This window comes from Heteronotia binoei, chromosome 12, assembly GCF_032191835.1.
Source record: "Heteronotia binoei isolate CCM8104 ecotype False Entrance Well chromosome 12, APGP_CSIRO_Hbin_v1, whole genome shotgun sequence".
NCBI lineage: Eukaryota > Metazoa > Chordata > Lepidosauria > Squamata > Gekkonidae > Heteronotia > Heteronotia binoei.
Genome location: NC_083234.1, coordinates 70,388,121 through 70,410,511, shown reverse-complemented (window position 1 = coordinate 70,410,511; position 22,391 = coordinate 70,388,121). Strand labels below are relative to the sequence as shown.

The window sequence follows — 22,391 nt, the reverse complement described above, 5'->3', positions numbered from 1 at the left end:
CAGAAGTCCTCCCAACTTACAGCAAAGGGCTCTCCAAATTTCACTGGGGTACCATAAATTAGAACAGAAAGCAGCAGGACGCCCAGGAAACTTCATGTCAGGAAAACCTAACAAAGAGGCTTGGGTAAGGGATTGCTATAATCTAGGCCTGGGCCTCTTGCAAACAAACAAGCTTTTGCCAGTTATTTGATGGACTACAATATACCTGGGGCTGTTGACCTGATGGGCGGCATCTTCCGTTTGGATAGGAAATTCCGTAGCTGAGCTTGCTTCACCGGAGACAATTTTGCTGGAAAAGAGAAGGAAAACTGATAGGTAAAGTGGAGTCACTGATTTGTTCAGCATTATGTCTCTATAGCACCAGACAATTCTTCTGATATTCAGCCTCAACAATCCCGCATTCTTAAAAGTATGGAAGCAGTAAACCATGGATTGGCAGCTGTTAATAATTTTGCAGGAAACAAAGGTCAAGAGCCAGCAAGTGATCGGCAGTTGTAACTTTGTGTTTTCCAGACCTGGCTACCTGCTCACTTGCTCAGCTCAGACCCAATGTCATCTCAAGATCTGGCAAAAGGAAATGATTTCTCTTCCTGCCAGACTCCTTCCTTTCCTCACATGCAGGCTCTCTCCTTCACCTCCTAGTTTTCATTGACAACGAAATGGCAAACAGTCAGTGTGATCCTCCAAGCCATGATTAGAGGTGGATTTGTAAAGAACAGTCTGCAGGGCAGCAGTAGGTGTGGATTGCCTAGACGGCTGTTGAGGTCAGCAGAAACCAGAAGTAGAACAGAGACGCTGCACATGGGAGAGGGGGGAATCGCAGGTGCCAGAAGTGGAGTGAAGAAGCTGCACGGGTGGGGTGGGGGGGACGACCCATGTGCCTGCAAAGTTACTCCTAATGGCCAAAACGTGCTGTGATATTGCATTTGGCTCAGATCAACTTCTGCTTGAAAGGAGTTCAGCAAGCGGAGTGAAACTTCTCCGTCTCCCCCCACCCACTGCAGCCCCAAATATCCCACTCCTAACGTGATTCACCTCGAAGTCACAGAACCCCCAAGAATAGCAAGAAGAGGGAGTTTGGAGGTCTCCAGCAGAAAGTGGGAGCCATGAAAAATCACCCCATTCTCTGAATGGATGGGGAAGGACGGTGGCTCAGTGGTAGAGCATCTGCTTGGTAAGCAGAAGGTCCCAGGTTCAATCCCCGGCATCTCCAACTAAAAAGGGTCCAGGCAAATAGGCGTGAAAAACCTGAGACCCTGGAGAGCCGCTGCCAGTCTGAGTAGACAAGACTGACTTTGATGGACGGAGGGTCCGATTCAGTAGAAGGCAGCGTCAGATGTTCATATGACCCTCTCTGCACTCTCTCCTGATGCTTATCTTGTGAAAAAAAATGCCACGTATTAGTGGTGCTTGTCAGGAACAACAGGAGAAAGAGGAGCAGCAGCAGCAGAGGAGGACCCACAGATCACAGAGGAACCCTGCCGCTCCCCACAGGGTGCCTGTCAGTGGAGGACTGGCCACTCGCTTGGGTAGGGGGTGACTTACATCACAACCTTGTGCCCAACTTAGTCCCTCTGCACTTCCACCCTGAAGGAATAAATGTCAGTGGTTCCATATTAAGAAGACATTTACATTCCTTCATGAAGTGCATCTTAAAACAATTAGAGAGACCGGCTCCCTTCCTTCCTCTGTGCCCTGTTATTGTCCCTCCAGAGGAACTGGTTGGCCCCTGTGTGAGACAGGATGCTGGACTAGATGGACCACTGATCTGTTCCAGCAGGGCTCTTCTTATGTTCTAAGGAGGTACTGAATGGTGGTAGCTGGTTACCATTCAGTGCAGATCAGATCAGGGTGAGTTCCAGGGAACTGTTGGTCTAAGAGGGTGTTACCCAGCAACGAAACGCACTATCCCCCCCCCACCTTCCTGCCAGAACAGCTGACTTACCAGGTGCTTTGGACAGGCTCTTGGGGCCAGACTCCATGGTAAATTTCATCAGGGCGTTACCCAAGCTCTCTAGTTCGCTGTCAAGGCTGAGTCAGTTGGGAGTTGAAGGAGCAACACAGGGAAAAAGCCAAGAAACCACATCATTGTCACAAAGCAGAACATGCAGCACCCTTTCCTAACGGCTCAAGGCAATTCACCCTAATTGTCTCTATAATGCTATTACCGCCCATGGTGCTTTGCGGAGTCACAAAAAGAAGAAAGGTCCCCGCCCGAAGGAACTTGCAATCTACAACTCAACACAGGGACGGTTCAGAGATACTAATGAGCTCGGGGACTTTCAGTCTCATGTGCTGCCTGCGCCTGCCACACATTTACAGGGAGTTGACTGTTGGTCAGGCCCGTAGCTACAGTGGGGCCCGGGGCGGGGGGGTGGGGCAAGACATTCCATTCAACCCCTCCCCCTTCCATCTGTATGGCCCCTCCATTGGAGGACCTCCAGTCTGTTCACTGCCACTCACTGCTGCTCTGAACAAGTGCCGCATGGTTCAAGAGATGAGCTCTGCTGATGGGAGTTGTAGACAAAAAACATCTGGAGAGCCACTGTCCCCCACCCCTGATCTAGGCAGTGAGTACAGCGAAGTTCTGCTTGTAGCCCTCCAAGTCAGATGTTATTTTGGCCCTTGCGCCCCCCCACCTAAAATTCTTTCTCTTGCCCCCCACTTAAAATTCTCCTGCCTCCCCCCCAAATTCTCTCTCCTGTCCCCCCCTAAAATTCTCTCTCCTGCCCCCCCACCTAAAATTCTCACTCCTCCCCCCCCACCAGTTTGGTGTAGTGGTTAAGTGTGCGGACTCTTATCTGGGAGAACCGGGTTTGATTCCCCACTCCTCATTTGCACCTGCTGGCGTGGCCTTGGGTCAGCCATAGCTCTGGCAGAGGTTGTCTTTGAAAGGGCAGCTGTTGTGAGAGCCCTCTCCAGCCCCACCCACCTCACAGGGTGTCTGTTGTGGCGGAGGAAGGTAAAGGAGATTGTGAGCCGCTCTGAGACTCTTCGGAGTGGAGGGCGGGATATAAATCCAATATCTTCTTCTTCTTCTCTCTCCTGCCCACCCCCACCTAAAATTTTCTGGCTACGCGCCTGCTGTTGGTTCCTGTTATATCCAAGCCACAAACTATGGTTTGCATTCTCCCCCAGCCCTGCTTGGCCTCTCTATTCAACCTCTAGGTTTTCATTCATAAGGGCTAGAAAGCTAAATGAAAGCTGACTTTTCCCCCCCTTGTTCATGGAGCTGTGGAACTCTGGCCATCGTGGGGATGGCCTCAGGACAGATTACTGCATTATCGGGGGGGGGGGGGTAAGAGAGCACGGAAGCAAAGCGAAAGGAGGCTTTCCTTGGCATTCCCCAATGACACGCACCCCTGGACGCTGCTGTGGGTGGAGGAGTCCCGAGAGAGGCTCCACGGAGAGGTCTGCTTGTACAAGTGAAGCTCCTGCAGACTGTCCACCAGGTTCGTCAGCCGCTTCCTCTGCTGGTTAATTATCTCTCGGTTATTAGTGAGGGTGTTGAACAAAGTCTCTCTCTCGGGGACCATTAAGCGTCTATTAAAAAATAAAACGGTTAGGGGGAAACAAAAAAAGAATTAAGTCTATTGCAGGAGACAAATCTCAAGAGAGAAGGAGGCAGAAGGTGGAACGGGGAAAGGTGCTGGTGACAACAGGGGGGTAGGAGGAAGTCAGCAGGTTTCGCTTATGCATAATCCTGAGGATAACCATGCAAAGCAGACCAATGCCATCACTGTATCTAAGAATACACCAGTGGACCGTCTTCAGACAACCAAAGCTGGACACTGGGGCCTCCTGCAGACAAGGCAGGGGTCTTGATATACTTGGAAGTCTCCATAGGTATGACAAAAACATGACTTTATAAATGACCCTTCTCCCCCTGAAAAAAAAACAAACTATGAACATAAGAGAAGCCATGCTGGATCAGGTCCAGTGTTTCCTCTAAGCTGCAGAGTCGATTCTGCTTTGTGAGCTACTGGCATGAAAGTTGTGAGCTACTGCACAAATGAGTGTGCTCTGGGGTCATCCTTCCTGAGCTAAGACAAAAATCTGTGAGCTGGAGGCTAAAAATCTGTGAGCTAGCTCACACTAATTCAGCTTAGAGGGAACACTGGTCAAGCCAATGGTCCATCCAGTCCAACACTCTGTGTCACACACGGTGGCCAAAACCCAGTGCCATCAGGAGGTCCACCAGCAGGGCCAGAACTCCAGAAGCCCTCCCACTGTTGCCCCCTCCCTCACCAAACACCAAGAATACAGAGTATATCCCTGCCCAGACAGTGTGTTCCATCTAGACCTTGTGGCTAATTGCCGCTGATGGACCTCTGCTCCATATATGTTCCTCCAGTCCCTTCCTGAAGCTGTCTATGATTGTAGCCGCCACCACTTTTTGTGGTAGTGAATTCCATGTGTTAATCACTCTTTGGGTGAAGAAGTACTTCCTTTTATCTGCTCTAAAGTCACTGCTCATTAATCTGATTGAGTGCCTACAAGTTTTGTTTGAGAAGGACTCAGCAAGTTTCAGAAGAAACAAACTGAATGCTGACTTTTAGCTGCAAACAGGAGGGGAAAAAACACTGGGGAGGGGAGAAATCAGCCTCCTTCAGGCCCTGAGAGTTTAGGGAGAGATATTTCAGAAGACTAGAAGTCCTCACTGCCTCCATGCAATTCCTCACGGCCCAAACTGCAAGATGACTCACACAGCTTCCGGTACTTCTGTGCTTTGAACGAACGACCTCATCACTTTTCGCCAATCTTGATGAAAAGCATGGACACCAGCTACAGACAGACACTCTGATACCTACATCACTGACAGCTGGAGATGACCTCTGGAGGCCTAGCTCTGAGTTCTGCCATCACAGGATAATAGATGGGTGACCACAAGAGACAGGGTCTTCTCTGGGGTGTCACCTTGGCTGTGTAACATCTTCCTGACAACTATTTGTCTGGCACTGAGTCTATTAATTCTTGGTGCCATGTTAAAACTTTTGGGAAAAAATTATACAGACTTTTAGCTTATTATGGTGAAAACTGTTGGTCTGCCTATTATCTTATTTTAAACTCCGAGGCAATCTATCAGAGAAAAGTTAAAACTGCCACTGATTATGCATTTTCTTTCTTACTGTTGCGTTTTAAGCTTGTTGTTTATAAATATGGTTTTAATTCTGTTTAAATGCTGCTTTAAATCATTGTTCCTTTCCTTAACTTTACTGTATTTTAATCCTAGCCTTTTAATATCATATTAAATAATTTTTCAGACATCTCAGGAGCACCTGGGCTGAACATGTGGTTTATAAGTGGGTCAAATAAACAATATGTAACCAGTTAAAATATATTTAAAAACCTGTTCTCACTCACACACACACAAATGCCGGATGTAAAGGTATATTATGTCTACACCTATTCTCCAAAAACACATCCCCAAGATTAACGGGGCCATCCTAAAAAGAGTCATACCATTCTAGGCCAGTTGGTTTCAGTTCATGTAAGTGTCACTGATATAATGCATTGAGAATTGTTACGAATTTAAAATGCAAAACAGAATTGCAAAAAAAACAATCGAAGGGTGTAACTCTGCACAGAACGGCATGGTAGATCACTCACCTCTGCTTTTTTTGCTGTTCCAAATGCCGGTCCCACTCCAAATCCAGAACATCGTTCACGTCCTGAACGGCAAACTTCACGTACTGATGCAGACGTCGAATTTCCTGCCCCAGAAGGAAATCAAAAAGTCACCTTTCCGACCCATGCAGGAGACTCACAACCAGGGGTTGTTTTGTAGCAAAAATAGGTGGTGGAGCTCATTAGGATATGGCACCCTCCTCAGTCAAAAGCAACCCAATGCATGAAAGGGAAGTCCCAAGCAAGCAGGCCTCACTTGCCTGGGGCTCTCCTGGGCTGCCCCCACGCCCAGTCAAAAGGCCAGCAAGCCACCTGTTGCCCAAAATCACATACGAAGTGGAGAAAAGGTGACGCAGGCTTCTCCGGGGGTTAATGAAGGGCGTGGCAAATTCTCCGGGGGTTGATGAGGGGTGTGGTTAATGCTGGGGGCGTGGCAAAGCCCCTGGTGGCTGGCTGCTCTCCTAATCCAGGGATTGTTATGCAGCTGCACCTACTAAAAGGTTCAGCAGCTGTGCTCCTGTGAGCTCCTGCTGAATCTGAGGCCTGCTCACAATTAAGTTCAAACATACTAGTTCAGAGCAGATCAGCTGTGGCAGCTCCAGCAAGGGAGGAGACGAGGCCCTGGGCTTCTTGGGGGTAAAAATGTCTCCCTTCTGGATCTCCTTACCCAGAGAAGATGACCTGGCCAGCTTGGTGCTGTTGCTGGGAATAATTGTGAAGACTAATTAATCTTCAGGAATGTATTTTGTAGCCGTGCAATGTGGATCAGATTCAATTCAGGCCTGCTTAGAGCCAGCGTGGGGACAGCAACATGTACTTTCCAACCACATCCAGGGATATAGCTGTGCTGCTTGGAAATGTTCGCTGCTTAAAGGAGGACCGCTAGAATCCCAGCTGGTAGACTACAAAACCTGGACAGCTTCCCTGAACATCTGGCTGCCTTTTAAGGAGTCCCTTGGCCCTGTGGCTTCAGTACTTGGGAAACTGCAGTGATTGGCAATTCACTGGATGCTGGACTCGCACAGGAAGAGGACAGCTCCTCTGGCAAACACGTGCTGCTTAACATAGAAGCAAAATTTAAAATCACAATTTAAAAAGGTAAAGGTAGTCCCCTGTGCAAGCACCAGTTGTTTCCGACTCTGGGGTGACGTCGCATCACGACATTTTCACAGCAGACTTTTTACAGGGTGGTTTGCCATTGCCTTCCCCAGTCATCTACACCTTACCCCCAGCAAGCTGGGGATTCATTTTACCGACCTTGGAAGGATGGAAGGCTGAGTCGACCTGGAGCTGGCTACTTGAACCCAGCTTCCGCCGGGATCGAACTCAGGTTGTGAGCAAAGAGCTCGGACTGCAGTACTGCAGCTTTACCATTTAGGAGTGCTTTAATCAGATGCAGCCCTAAATCAAGCCATCTTGAGCTGCATCCTAAAGTCTGAAAGAGGGGGGGCTGGGCACACTCCCCTGAGAGGTTGCTCCATTTTTGCGTGCTGCCACTGAAAAGGCCTTCTCTTGCATACCCATCAAATGAGCATCTTTGATGGGAGGGCCTTTCCCTGTAATCTTTATTTCCAGGCACGAATGCATGAGAGAATGGTCCTTCAGATGCTCTGGGTCCCAAGCCCTGCTTTTGCAGACCAGCATTTGAAAGGGACGACAGTCAAGTTTGCACAGGCCTTGATTTTGCAAAATAAAGAGAATCTGAGCCGCGGCAAGTGCCTCATTTTAGGGAACAGCCCCTCAAACTCACAGGACAATTGCAAAGAATCCCAGCCTGCTCTCCAGCCAATAGTAGGCTAGAGCTGCTGGGACAGGAGGCATCTACTCCACTAGCTGAATTTTCTCAACCAAGAGAGGTGTGGTGATGCGCCCAGGTGGCAGTTCCTGTCTTTGAGGCTGTTTCCTGAAAAGGACAATTCAGATAACAGCTTACCACAGTCAGCATGGGGGGTGGGGAGGGAGGGGAGGGATGCAGGAAGAACGTAACATGCTTCACTGGGGGAAAAAAAAGCAGAGTCTTTGAAACGAAAATATACAGTAATCAAGTGCCATTCAATCACAAGGGGCTCACAGCACCTCCCATGTGGTTCTAAGGCAAGAGATGAACAGAGGCAGTTGGCTACTGCCTGCCCTTGCACAGCAACTGCAGACTTCCATCCAAATACTAACCAGGGCTGACCCTGCTTGGTTTCCAAACTCTGATGAGCTCGGGCTACTCAGGCTGCTACAAAAAATCTATAGCCGCTACATAACCAGGCTGCTGATATACTGATAAAGGTAGTCCCCTATGCAAGCACCGAGTCTTTACCAACTCACAAATGAGTTTGACGCCCCTGCCTAGCTTAGCTCTTTTCATATGTGCCAGTTTTCTTTGTGCAGAGTAATGTGTATGTGTAGGACTCCGCAAAAACATCGACTTAGACATATACACCCAGAAGGGGTTGCAGTCCCAGGCAATTTTGCTGAATGTGAAGACCGGTTTTTAGGGTTGAATACGAAGCTGCCTTTGGAAAGGGGTGGGGGGTGGGGAATTAGCCAGCTGGCTCACCAAAGGCTACACACGTGTACAGAAGAGGGACTGGCTGCTCAGGAGGGATCATTCTGAGCCATCTCAAGCTCGGCTTTATTGATGAGCATGTCCCACATTACCCTTGTGCATCTAATTTGACCTCCACCGGGCTAGACAGGTCAATTACAGAAGAGCGCCAAGGCTCAAGCCAGTATTTCACACTTCAGTGTGATGGGGGAGAAAGAACTTCTTTAACTTTAGACACCCCCCCTGCCCCTCAAGGAGGGAACCGTACCCCTCCCCCTGCCTCACGTTTCCCCATCTCACTCCTAAAATCTTTCTGACATGCTTGCGAGAACTCCTGGCCGCTATTCAGTTTCAAGCCTCGCCATCCGTGAAATTGACTGCAATAGCACAAGTCGTTATAAATCATGGCACTGAACGGGGGAAAGCTCTTGCCGGAGGCAAAGCAATCTCTGAACGAACTATTTCTTTCATTAACTTAACAAGATATTAAACCGACAACTTCCTAAAAGATCCCTGCCCTCACCCCCCAGTTAAAAAAAATAACATTAATAGAAAAATAATGCAAGCAGATGGAACTGGCTAACAGCGGACCCAGGGAGTGTTCTCCTGGCCCCTGGGCTGAACAGCTGCTGTGGGCTGGGACTGGTGGCATTACTTGCTGCAGAATACAGTCAAGCAACTGGTAACCCAGAGGCTCCCTCTGGCCTGCAGCTTTCAGTTCAGCCCCCATTTCCAAAAACATCTCCTTGCTATCCTCCCCCTGGGCATCATTCAAATCTGGGCTGGGAGGGGCCCCCACCAGACCCAAATTGACACTTTCTGCCACCCTACTTAGCTGCTCATTTCAACTAACAAATCTTAAGGCTGCCACACTAGTATTCTGCCTGCCTCCCAACATAGTGCACAGGGCAGGGGTGTCAAACATGTGGCCCATGGGCTGGATTAGGACCCCCCCTGGAGGGGTCCTATCAGGCCCACAAGCAACTCACTGTTGTTTGCTTCCTTCTCCCACTCTCTTGCTTCATGTGCATCAGAGCTTGGTTTGCCAGACTTGCTCAATCGCACAGGAGCCACAGAGCAAAGCCTCTATTTTCTCCATTGGCTGACTAGCATGTGAAGCAACTTGCGTAAAAAAGCTTGCAATGCCCAGCCATTTCATGTTTTCCTGCGTCGTACGTTCAAAGCACTGACCATGAGATTTCTATAATGAATGTTAATGAATCAAAAGTAGGTTCGCAGCTTACAGATACACACCTGAACAACACTTGGACAGCACATTCAAGATTGCTACAGAACAGACATTGTCTCTGGATTTTGATGTAATAATTCAGAGCAAGAGGTGTCAGTTATTACAGGCTGTCAAATGAACAAAGTATTGCAAGAGTGCCTAGTCTTTTAAGCATGTTTTATTTCAAGTTTTTAAAAGTTTGTTTTTAAATTTTTAATTATGTTCCCCTGTGTCCCCGCCTAGGTGGGGAGGGCGGGATACAAATAAAATTTATTATTATTATTATTATAAAGTTTATATCTCCACTACCTGGCATTACATTTTATTACATGCATGGCCCGGCCCAAGAAGGTCTCACTTATGTCAGATCCAGCCCTCAGAACAACTGAGTTCAACACCTCTGGCATAGGGGGCTGCTCTGTTTTTCACAACAATCCCACAAGGTAGGCTGAGTTGGCCCAAGCTTGACAGCTAAGTGGGGATTTCAAGTGAGGTCTCCCTGGCTTAAGTCTGATCCTGTATCTGCTACACCGGACAAGCTCTCCTGTACTCTGTGGAATCACATCCCACAGCCTTTGACTCAGACTGGTGCACCACAGTGCTAATACTTAGGAACAACCACAACAAGAGCAGCAACAGTTGCTCTGTGAATTCTTGATTCTAGCACATGCACAAGCTAAGGTACATCCAAAATGCTTAAAAGAAGAACTTCACTGCAGCCCTCTGCCAGCGTTCCCTAGACAGGGTGGGAGGGAGAGAACAGATCACACCCATGCACCCCTCACTAAGGACCTCTATCTGCAAGTTTATTAATGCAGGCAAATGTGTCTAATTCACAAAAACAATCAGGCAGAAGACTGACCAGTTATAGGACCTTTTCTTCCCCTGCTGCAAGCCTTAGTAAAGTAAGTAAGTAAAGTAAAATTTTATTTGTATCCCGCCCTCCCCCGCCGAAGCAGGCTCAGGGCGGCTAGCCTTCAGATCTCCTTGATTATCTTTAACAATAATAATAACTGAGGGCCATGAAGCTGCTATTAATTTAGGAAGACCCAACAAAGTCCTTCTTCACAGAAGCTCAGAGATGAGCTTGCCATTGCCTGTCTCTGCACCACAACCCCAGTCTTCCTAAATTTTCCTAAATCCAAGTACTAACCAGGATCGATCGAGCTTCGCTTCTGAGCTCTGACAGGCCTGGGCAAGTCCAGGCTATCCAAGCTGCTATCGCTAAAAAAAAAAAAAAAAAGCTCATAGCACAATACTGCTTCCCTGTCCCTCCAGAGGCACAAATCATTATGAACAGACCCAATCACCCCATTTAGGCTAGGGGTGCTGAACTTATTTGTTATGAGGGCCGGATCTGACATAAATGAGACCTTGTTGGGCCGGGCCATGAGTGTCATAAAAAGTAATGCCAGATAGTGAAGGTATAAACTTTATAAAGGACACAAACACAATTTAAGCTTTAAAAAAGTAACATGATTAATACATTAGCACTTGTTGGTCTTAATGGTGCTTTCTTTGAATCTCTCCCGTGTGATCCAGGGAACTGGGCAAAGGAAGCTCTGGCTCTTTCTTTCCTTCCCCAGGCGACCAGGAGGGGGAGGAGTCTCAGCCAGTAGAAGGAAGAGAGGTTTGGCTCAGTAGCTCTGCTGTGCAATTGAGAGAGCCTGGTAGAGCAAGCTATTCCTCCCAAGGGAGAAGACGACATTGGATTTATATTCCACCTTCCCCTCAGAGGGGCTCACAATCTCCTTTATCTTCCTCCCCCACAACAAACACCCTGTGAGGTAGGTGGGGCTGAGAGAACTCTCACAGCAGCTGCCCTTTCAAGGACAACCTCTGTCAGAGCTATGGCTGACCCAAGGCCATTCCAGCAGGTGCAAGTGGAGGAGTGGCGAATCAAACCCGGTTCTCCCAGATAAGAGTCCATGCACTTAACCACTACACCAAACTGGCTCTCAGCCATTGGAGGAGCCTCAGCCAATGGAGAAATCAGAGGCGTTGCTCTGTAGCTCTTGTACAACTGAGCAAGCCTGGCAAAGCAAGCTGTGATACAGAAGGAAGCAAGAGAGAGGGAGAAGGACGCAGAAGACAGCCAGTTGCTCGGGGGCCTGATTCGGCCCCGGACCACATGTCTGACACCCCTGATTTAGGCCATTCCTGTCTGCTCAGAACAGAAGCATTTCTGCGAGGTCTCAGGCACTGCTCTTCCTTGACACTGTTCCTTAAGACCCTTTTAACCGTACTGAATTTGGGAGTTCTGCATGCCAAGCAGGCGCTCTGTTACTTTCTCAGAATCACGGTTTCTGATGTCAGGGTTAGTGTGGTCCTACCTGAAGCTGGGCTTCGCTCTTTGGATCCAGCGGCTTCTTATACAGCAGATGCAAATATTCGGAGTTGTGGGTTCGCTCGTCTTTCTCTCTCGCTTCCTCCAGACCTGCGAATCCCTCCAGAAGGCTCGTCTTCAGGAGGCTGATGTCTCCGTGGAGGGACTATGTGAAAAAGTAAAAGGGGAGGGAGGAAAACCCCCCACAAGATAATGAAGACCCGTGTCATCAGCACATACATCGCTTTCCACTGAAAACATTCAGCTGCCCTATATTAACCCGCCAGTGCTAGTGCGCAGCGACATGATGATGCAATAGAGCAGGGGTGGTCAACGGTAGCTCTCCAGATGTTTTGCCTACAACTCCCATCAGCCCCAGCCATTGGCCATGCTGGCTGGGGCTGATGGGAGTTGTAGGCAAAAAAAAAACCATCTGGAGAGCTACCGTTGGCCACTCCTGCAACAGAGAATGATTTCCGAATGTCGGAAAAACCATTGCCAATGTGTGGCTACTGTGGGGTTGTGTGCATCGCATTGCTCCTTGCAAGTACAGGGCAGGGGAATCACAAACACATCCTTGGCGTCTTGGGCTTCAATTTGTCTGTGGAAAAAAAAAATCAAGTTTTTAGCAGCTTTGGTTGCAAAGGTAGAGTGGGCCATTTCTAAAGAAGTATCCAAAACCTGAGAGGAGTTCAGTAAGATTTCCATAGGTCAACTGCTTCTGCTCACTTCGCAGCTTCATGGCGTGGCTAAATCAGACGAGCGTTCCCACAAGTACCCCCTTTTTAATAACTTCCAGGCCTGTGGCAACCTGTAACAGAGTACACTTGGGCTTTGTGCTCTTAGAATGTTTCTGAATTTACGGTGGGAGGTGGTTTGTCTTAAAGCAGGGGCAGCCAAACTTGCTTAACCTAAGAGCCGCGTAGAATAAACATTAGATGTTTGAGAGCAACAAGACATGAATTAGTACTACACACACATTTTCATTAAAATTCTTAATACTGGACTCAGCGATGCACCCAGCTGGACTTGGCAATGTGGCCCGCAGCTTCCCTCCCCGACATGCTCGTTTTCTTCCTTGGCTCTTTCGCTCTCTTTCCCCACTCTAGGTGTCTGGGTGACCTCTGTGGTGGAGGAGAAGAGCTTGCAAACCTCCCTTCCCTGATTCACACATGGCAGAAATAGTTGCTTACCTATGGTTAAAGCTCAGAGGCTGACTGAAGTCCCAATGCTGTACACACTTACTCAAGAGTAAGCCTGCAGCAAGTTCCTCCTCAGCCTCTGGGGGCTGCATAATATATATGAAAGAGCTGCGTGTGGCTCCCGAGCCAGAGTTTGGCCACCCCTGTCTTAAAGTAATGAGAAGCTCCCTAATATCTCCTTATCTCTTTTTCCTGATGCAAACCAAGCTTCAGGTGGTGGGGCAGAGAAAGGGTGGCCTTCTAGGAGTGATGGTAGAACCTCAAGCAGCTGCAGTCCCAGGATAGCCAAAGCCCATTCTGGCACAAACAGACCGAGGAGATTTCCACTTTGGAGGGGCTGAGATCATTTTTAGTTATTTTACGATGCACTTCATCCTGCTTTTATTGATCGCAGATCCTCTCTGCTGCCGCCAGCTACCTTAAAACAGGCAGGAGAGTGGCACTGGAGCCACAGCGTCCTCCCAAGCAATCCACTGTCAGCCCTCAAAGGTAACTTGGTTGCTGCCTGCCCGCAGACTAGAGGCGGGGTCTCATTCCAAACCTCTCCATACCTCAGTGGTCTCCTTGATCTCCAAGATGAAAGTGTGGAGGTCGTTTGAGTCTGTCTTCAGCATCTTCTTCTCCTCATCAGAGCCCACCTGGAAAGAGGCTTTGGCTGTCCTGCTCTTCAGTTCTTCCATCTCCTTCTGGAAATGTGCTATCTGTGCAGGAGGCAAACCTTGCTTATTGACATTGAACAGGAGCCCAGTTCACAAGAGTTCAGAAATATCTCTACACGCTGCTTTGAAATTTTAGAGCGGGAGGGGTGCATGTGTGTGAAATTGCATTATTATTTTTTTCTTTTTATTTCTGTACCCTTTAAAATAAAATAAAAATCTTTGAAATTAAAAAAAAAATGTCTCCACACCGCGGACAATGTAGCAATAGGCTTCTAAATAAATACACAAACGGCAACCAGCTTCCTCGTATTTTTGGCGGCTGAGTCACACCTTTCGCCCGAAATGATGGGACTCTTGTGCCACAGACAAAATAATAATAATAATAGAGTAAGGGTTATTTAGCATTTTTAATCCCACCTGTTCCCAGCTGCAGGCTTCCAATGTGGCTCTCCAAAAGAGTCTGTGTTAATACACTAAAACAGGGATCCTCAGCCATTTGAGCCCAGAAGCACCTTTGGAATCCTAACACTTGGCTGTGGGTGCAACCACAAAACGGCTGCATCGGGAGGTGCAACCACACCCGCAGAGGCACCCCAAGTGTAGGGGAAGAAGGGCGATTTTAAAAACACACTGGAAAAGAGGACTGAGAGAGAATAAATCCAGTACTGTGGTGGCAGCAACTGCAGAAACAACATTCTTTTAATCCGCACAGCCATATCTCAAGTGGTCAATCAGGAGCCCTGCTGGGCAACAGCCCATATGGTCTGACCGGCTTTCTAAAAACACTTCACGAGTGCTGGGAAAGGTATTTGCGGGCACCCCTGCACTAAAACATTAAAAATATTTAAACATTAAAACCATTAAATACTGAAAATCGCTTTTGAAAAATCAACCCAAAGCCTGACTGAATTACTTCACCTGGTGCCTCAAGTTATACAAGTGAGCCGCTACGAGGGAGTTCCAAAAATGGGGTGCCACCAGTGAGAAGGCCCTGCTTCTGACAGCCACCCACCTTAACTTCTGAAGCTCGGAGCACATTAAGGCGGGCTTTGATGCAAGATCTTAACTGAAAGACGAAGAGGCGATCCTGGATCCCAGAGTATAAAAATGTTTTGCTATCCACCTTCTGGAAAGCTTGACCCTAGTCAAGCCCAGAACAGGGACACGTGCAGAGATGCAACGTGCAACCTCTTCTAATGCTACTGCATCCTTGCACTGTGGATAGCCAAATGATTCAATCACACACACTGCAGGATCTCAACCTAGATTCAAAAGAAAATTCACCAGACCTGAGACCTCAAATCAGTCAGATGGGCAATTAATATTCTTCTGAAGCAAGGCTTAACTCTCCAACTTCATGGATTTTAGGGCTGTCTCTATTACACCCAGTTGTAAAGATAATGCTGTTAGTTTAGTTTGTACCTTTCTCTGGATATTTTAAGGTGTGTATTTACTTTAATATTAACTCTTTTCTTCCACAAGAACAGAGGAGGAGAATATTCCAAAGCCTGGCATAAAGGCAAATTCAGAGCAGGAAAACAACCTGAGAGGCAGAGGGTCACCTCCTCAGTGGGCAGGCAAGGTTTGGACTGAGAGATGCCGTGAACTACTGAAGGCCATTATTTCTGAAAGCGCAAAAGGTTTGTGCATGGGGTGCTAATCCAGAAATGGTACCTTGTGTGGACCTCCTAAGGAGATAAAGCAAACAGGACGTCCAAAAAGGATGAGGAGGAGTAAGTTCCCCAGCCCGAAGTTGGTGGGCAAACAGCCCTCCCCCCTCCACCAAGCCTCACCTCTTCCCTTATCCCTGCAATGACAGGATCCGATTCCTTCCACTGATGAACTTGCTTCTCCATCCCGGTACTGCTAGCTGTTGAGCGGCCCTGCAATGCATAACGTGTAAATAGTGGAGAAGCTCTCTCCAAATGGTATCAGTAATAACACTTGCATGCTCAAAGCATGGCTTGCACATTTTGCTGTAGTTCTTCTAACCACCTTGTAAGATAAGCTAGTATTATTATCCCCACAATGCAGGCAAAGGTCAAGGCCAAGAGAGCGGATAGCTGAAGGAGGAGAGGGTGGTGGGCTCTCCTTCCTTGGAGGTTTTTAAACAGAGGCTGGATGGCCACCTGATAGCAATGAAGATCTTGTGAATTTAGGGGGAGGTGTTTGTGAATTTCCTGCATTGTGCAGGTGGTTGGACTAGATGACCGTAGTTGGACCAGAGAACCCTTCCAACTCTTATTATGCTATTCTATGATTCCAGGAGAGTTGGTTTTTATATCCGGCTTTTCACTACCCAAAGGAGTCTCAAGAGTGACTTACAATCTCCTTCCCTTCCTCTCCCCACAACAGACACCCTGTGAGGCAGGTGGGGCTAAGAGAGTTGTGAATGACCCAAGTTCATCCAGCTGGCTTCATGTGGAAGAGTGGGGAATCAAGTCCGCAGCTCTTAACCACTATACCACACTGGCTTCCTAGAGCCAAACTACAGGTTACATTCTTTTCACTGAATATAACAGGTAGTTTACCCTGTGAGTGAAAGTGGGGACATCCCAGCAACGTCTGGTCAGGTATACTGGGACACAGAGCACCTCAAGGCAGCCAGTGATTTGCATATGTAGTAAAGAGGTAAAATGCAGAGGTTGAAAGGAACAGAAACAGCCAGCAAACATGGAAAGTAAGGGACAGTGCTGGATTTGCATATAAGGTTAGCCCTCTGGGGTCTCCAACATTCAGCCTACAGCATCTCCAAGGTGCTCCACATACTTCCATCCAGTCTAGGGCCAAAACAGCACAAAAGGGAGCCTAGTGGTGGTCATTAGGAAGAGGAGACTGGGGAGCTGGTAGGAATTTCCTAGAGTTTCCATTTCTATGCCAGAAGAATTCTGGCAATAGTGTTCATATGAGTTATCAAATGTCTCATCTCTTTTGTATAGTCATTAGGATATATGTTCAATAAAAACAGTTCTGGTTTAAATTAAATCTGTGTCTTCATTATTTTCTGTAGGAGTTCTCCCAATAGTCTTTCACCACCTCACAGGTTCACCACATATGATAAAATGATCTCACATGTTTTGTACATTTCCAACACTTATTAGACATATTCGAGTACATTTTAGATAGTTTCTGAGGAGTTACATACCACCTATAAAACATTTTATACAAGTTTTCTTTGAAGACTACTGACTTAGTTAATTTAATATTAGATTCCTATAGCATCTCCCATTCCTCTAACATGATATTACGGCCCACATTTTTGGCCCACTAAACCATGCAATCTTTTACAATCTCATCTTGCATTTTCATTTGTAATAGATATGCATACAAATCCGAAATCAATTTCTCCTGAGGTCTCAAAAAGATTTTATAAACAGATACTGTTGCCTGTTAAAACCTATTGTTTTATCTTTGGCATATCTAGATTCTACTTGTGTTCTCATCCACCAGTTCATTCTAATGTCTATATTCTCAAGTTATTCCTTTGTTTTCAAATTGTTATCCTTTTTCAACAGTTCTTCATATCTATGGGTCTGGTTTGGTTTTAGAACACAGGCTGTGGCAAATCAAATGCAAGACTGTGATCAGGCAGGCAAAAAGGGACTATGAGGAGCATATTGCAAAAAACATAAAGACCAACAATAAAAATTTCTTCAAATATATTAGAAGTAGGAAACCAGCCAGGGAGGCAGTGGGGCCCTTGGATGACCATGGGGTAAAAGGATTACTGAAGGAGGATAGGGAAATGGCTGAGAAGCTGAATGCATTTTTTGCCTCCGTCTTCACTGTGGAAGATGAAAACTTTTTGCCCGCCCCAGAACCACTAATTTTGGAAGGGGTGTTGAAAGACCTGAGTCAGACTGAGGTGACAAAAGAGGAGGTCCTACAACTGATAAGACAAATTAAAAACTAATAAGTCACTGGGTCCGGATGGCATACATCCGAGAGTTCTGAAAGAACTCAAAGTTGAACTTGTGCATCTTTTGACAAAAATCTGTAATCTTTCATAGAAATCTGCCTCTGTTCCTGAGGACTGGAAGGTAGCAAATGTCACCCCCATCTTTAAAAAGGGTTCCAGAGGAGATCCGGGAAATTACAGGCCAGTCAGTCTGACTTCAATACCGGGAAAGTTGGTTGAAAGCATTATCAAGGACAGAATGAGTAGGCACATTGATGAACACGGGTTATTGAGGAAGACTCAGCATGGGTTCTGTAAGGAAAGATCTTGCCTCACTAACCTGTAACATTTCTTTGAGGGGGTGAACAAACATGTGGACAAAGGAGACCTGATAGATGTTGTTTACCTTGACTTCCAGAAAGCTTTTGATAAAGTTCCTCATCAAAGGCTCCTTAGAAAGCTTGAGAGTCATGGAGTAAAAGGACAGGTCCTCTTGTGGATCAAAAACTGGCTGAGTAATAGGAAGCAGAGAGTGAGTATAAATGGGCAGTCTTCGCAATGGAGGACGGTAAGCAGTGGGGTGCCGCAGGGCTCGGTACTGGGTCCCATGCTCTTTAACTTGTTCATAAATGATTTAGAGTTGGGAGTGAGCAGTGAAGTGGCCAAGTTTGCGGATGACACTAAATTGTTCAGGGTAGTGAGAACCAGAGAGGATTGTGAGGAACTCCAAAGGGACCTGTTGAGGCTGGGTGAGGGGGGGGCCTCAACGTGGCAGATGCAGTTCAGTGTGGCCAAGTGCAAAGTAATGCACATTGGGGCCAAGAATCCCAGCTACAAATACAAGTTGATGGGGTGTGAGCTGGCAGAGACTGACCAAGAGAAAGATCTTGGGGTCATGGTAGATAACTCACTGAAAATGTCAAGACAGTGTGCGTTTGCAATAAAAAAGGCCAACGCCATGCTGGGAATTATTAGGAAGGAAATTGAAAACAAATCAGCCAGTATCATAATGCCCCTGTATAAATCGATGGTGCGGTCTCATTTGGAGTACTGTGTGCAGTTCTGGTTGCCGCACCTCAAAAAGGATATTATAGCATTGGAGAAAGTCCAGAAAATTCTTCAACTAATTTCAGAAAGCTTGTTGGAAGTTGTGGACCTTCAGTTTTGGTATGCTTGTGTGTACTTCTGTTGAGTTGCCTATCAAAAACCGCATTGAAATCTCCTATTAAATAGCATTCCAAATGGTCGCAGTTCGTCAGCTTAAAATGCAAATCTTTGAAAAACTTTTCTTTATGTTCATTTGGTGCATAAATATTTGCCAGTAGAATCTTTTATTTTGTATGGTAACCTCAACTAGTAAAATCCTTCCATCTTCTGATGCAAATCGTAATTGTGGGTCAAATTTACATAAATTGCCACGCCTCTTTTCTTCTTATTGAAGTCTGTTGCAGCAAAAATCTTACCAAATTTTTTATTTTCCAGAAGGTGCTGATCCTTTGTCAAAATATGAGTTTCTTGCAAACAAATTACGCCCACCTCTAATTTAGACAAATATTTGAAAGTCTTTCTCCTTTTTATAGGAGAGTCAAGTCCATTTACATTGATAGAGACTAGTGAGGCCATTATGGATTTTTCTTATCACTATCTTTTTTTATCTTTTTTCATCTGTAACCATGTTGACTATTTCTTTGCTCCAGTTGAATCTTCCTCCTCCGAAATTTCCTGTTCTTCTTCTTCCTCTCCCTCTTTATTCCTCCTCTCCTTCTTCTGAATTTTCTCCAAAAAGTTTTCAGCTTTGAAAATCGAGTTGATCCTGTATCTATTGTCTTCATACGTGAAAAGTAAACCTTCCGGCATCAACCATGTATATGGTATTTTCCTTTCTTTTAAGAAGTTTGTCAGGGCTTGATATTCTCTTCTCTTCTGTCTTACCGGCCATGGAATCTCTCTCAAAAATATTCACAGCATTTCCTGCAATCACACTGTATTATCTCATTTGCATCAAAATATTATCTCTGATCCTCTTCTTTGTAAGTTTCAAACGGATTTCGCTAGGCAACTTATTCCTCCTCGTGAAGCTTGATGGAACCCGCTTCACTTGATCAATCTCTTCTATTTTTTCTGGTGGCACTTCTAAGATTTCTGCCAGCGATTGGCTTAACATTTTCTGCAAATCTTCAGATTTTTCCTCTGGAACATTTTGGAACCGCAACATGTAGGCTGCTCCATCGATTTCTAGTTGAAGAAAACTGGTATCAAATAATTTCTGTTCTTTTTTCAGCTGCTCCACCTTTTGGGTATTGCCTGTCACTTGAACACCTAAAGCCTTCAAGGCTTTATTAGTCTCTTCTGTCTGTTTTCTATTCTCTTGTAGCTCTTGTTTAATTTCTATCATTTGTTCTCCTATATTGTCGACCTTGTCAGATAGTTGTGCTATAGCTGTTAGAAGAGCATTTTGCATTTCTTTCATATCTCCCTGCATAGTTGTGGCTGTGAGCCTCCCAGGACCAGGTAAAAAACTGGGCAAAGGGGTCATAGCTCTACCTTCCCAATTGTCTCTTTTTTGGGGGCCTTCCTTGAATCCAGTTGCCATTTTATTATTAACACTTTTACCAAAACAGTTTAATAATTTTCACTTCTCGAATTGTTATGGAACAAAATGTTCTTATTTCTGTCAACAGACCTTGCTTCCCACAGAAGACATCAATATTATGGGAGAGTATTAGTTTGTTTGGCAACTTACTTCAACAGTTCCAAAAAACCCCAAATAATGTTTGCAAGTATATTAAACAATACCAATTTGCAATAACAACCATATAAGTAAACCACAAACCACAATATACCACCCAATCTGCAGTCAAGTAATAACACTTTATATTATGTCCTTAAGTCAGATCCAATAGTTCTGTTAACTCAGTTCATCCGGGCAATCCAGCAAAAAAGGTATAAATTGTAATCCAGGACAGCCAAACCCAATTGACACACACCTCTCTCTGTATCTACTCTAGAAGCAAGATTGTAATCCAAAGATGTTAAACAATGCCATCCACAAAAAAGAGAAAAAAAAATAATATCAATAAAATAAAGAAGAAACAATGAACCCAAAAAACCAGGATCAAAACAGATATAATCCAACCAGATTTTGAAGAGGGCTCAGGTCTATATATTCCATTACAAAGTAAAAGGAAAAACAAAACAAAAACCCATATATTCCAACATGAGATTTAAGGTCCACCAGACAAAAAGGGAACAGCCAAAAACTTGAATTTGCCCCAATATAGCTCCTTCCTGTAATCCACTAGTCAAGGCACATTTCTCAGTCTGAGTGTTTAAGACCAACAAAGTTTTATTCAAAAAAGATCTCTTCCCTCCATCTTCGTCCTAAAAGTTCTTCTAAACCTTTAAGACCAACAAAGTATATCCTGTCTGTCTCTCCGGTATTTGATCTTCTGCGCGTCTCTAATTTTTACTCCACGAAATCTCCAGACTAGCAACTAGTCTTCACTGGCTTCACAGCCCGACGCAACCTCTGTCAGAATATCAGGCAATGCAACTCACAACAGCTGCACAGCATACACTGCTTGTAACAACAGCTCAGCTCAGCTCAGATTTATATAGATCAGTTAGAAAATCTTCTTCATATTAAAACTGGTGAGGGCTAGCACATTAGTCTAAGAGCGAAATTTTTACAGTTCAGAGTTTTGAGCAAAGAATCTTTTGGAGGCCTCTGATTTGAGGAGAAGGAAGCTGGATGATTTCCCTCCCCCCACCTTCTACAATCGCCTCTATCTCCGCTCCGCAACTTTCCGTTCTCAAAGTCCCATCTATCCGGCTATCCAGTTACAACAGAAAATAGCAATATTGCCAGAAAACTTACAATCAGCTGATCAAAAAGCTGCACTCCTTAGAATCATGCAGAGGTGAAGATTGGAGAAAGAAGAAAAAAGAAAAGCCAGTGTTCAACCCTGATGCCATAAAAACGGCTATCGGGACAGCGAGGCTCGCAGCAATAGCGGGCTCAGGAAACAGCCGCCGCTGTTGATCCCGCTCCACACTCCTGAGCCGCCAGCTTTCCCAGACCTCCCTGGGTCCCAGAATCGAGTCCCCCAACACAGGGGGGCTCCTCCACTGTCTGATTAGAGAGCGACTCTTGGGAGCTGGCCCGGATCGCTTCTGTATGTTGGATCGCCGAAACCGAAAGTCTCTGTACTGACGCATTCCCAACTGCACTTCTGTATGGCACTGCCAATTCAGAAAGGGAGTAAAAGGCCCAACCCATAAACAACAAACTAGTTGTGTGACTCTCTCCCCCAGTTTCAGCAGGCTGCAATCAGGAGAGGAGGGGAGGTCCGCTTAACCCTTAGAATCATAGAGCCATAGAAGCACAGAACTGAAGGGACCTCCAGGGTCATCTAGTCCAATCCTCTGCACAATGCAGGAAATTCACGAACACCACCCCCAAAATCCACAGGATCTTGCAGTCTGGCTGCTCAAAGCCCTTTTCATTTACCAGGTGGACAATATGAAGGGCCTCTGTATCATTTTCCTGTGGGGATAAAAACAGCTAGGGGGAGGGGGGACTGAATAAGCAGCAGCAGCATGGGAATGAGGTGAGCAGAATTTCCCCTCCACCCCCCTCACAGTTGCTTTTCAATTCCAGCCAACCCCCACCCCACAAAAAAAATCAGAGGAGCACTGCACACCCAACTGACAGGCATATAGCCCAAACCTCAGTCAACAGTGTAGACATTCCAGAAGCAAAGGACATTGCAGCCAATGGAGGAGATGGTACAAAAGAACCCAGATTACTCGAGAGACTCCCACAGCCAATCAAAGAGCAGGTGGCTTGCCCTGTTTCCTTCTTTCCCAGTGGAAGAGACCCTGGAGAATCAGAAGTGCCCTCCTCAAAGGCCC

At 46.2% G+C, this 22,391-nt stretch overlaps 1 protein-coding gene across 1 annotated transcript in view; it reads right to left on the bottom strand.

Moving 5' to 3' along the window:
* Nucleotides 1-22,391, bottom strand: part of NUP214 (nucleoporin 214) — a 120,247-nt gene that overhangs the window by 69,766 nt on the left and 28,090 nt on the right. Inside the window, exons 15-21 of the mRNA XM_060250637.1 lie at nucleotides 15,373-15,462; nucleotides 13,472-13,621; nucleotides 11,726-11,884; nucleotides 5,611-5,714; nucleotides 3,361-3,543; nucleotides 1,946-2,031; nucleotides 206-289 (exon numbers count right to left, since the gene is read on the bottom strand). Coding sequence (XP_060106620.1) covers nucleotides 206-289; nucleotides 1,946-2,031; nucleotides 3,361-3,543; nucleotides 5,611-5,714; nucleotides 11,726-11,884; nucleotides 13,472-13,621; nucleotides 15,373-15,462 — 856 coding nt within the window. The remainder of the gene's footprint in view (nucleotides 1-205; nucleotides 290-1,945; nucleotides 2,032-3,360; nucleotides 3,544-5,610; nucleotides 5,715-11,725; nucleotides 11,885-13,471; nucleotides 13,622-15,372; nucleotides 15,463-22,391) is intronic.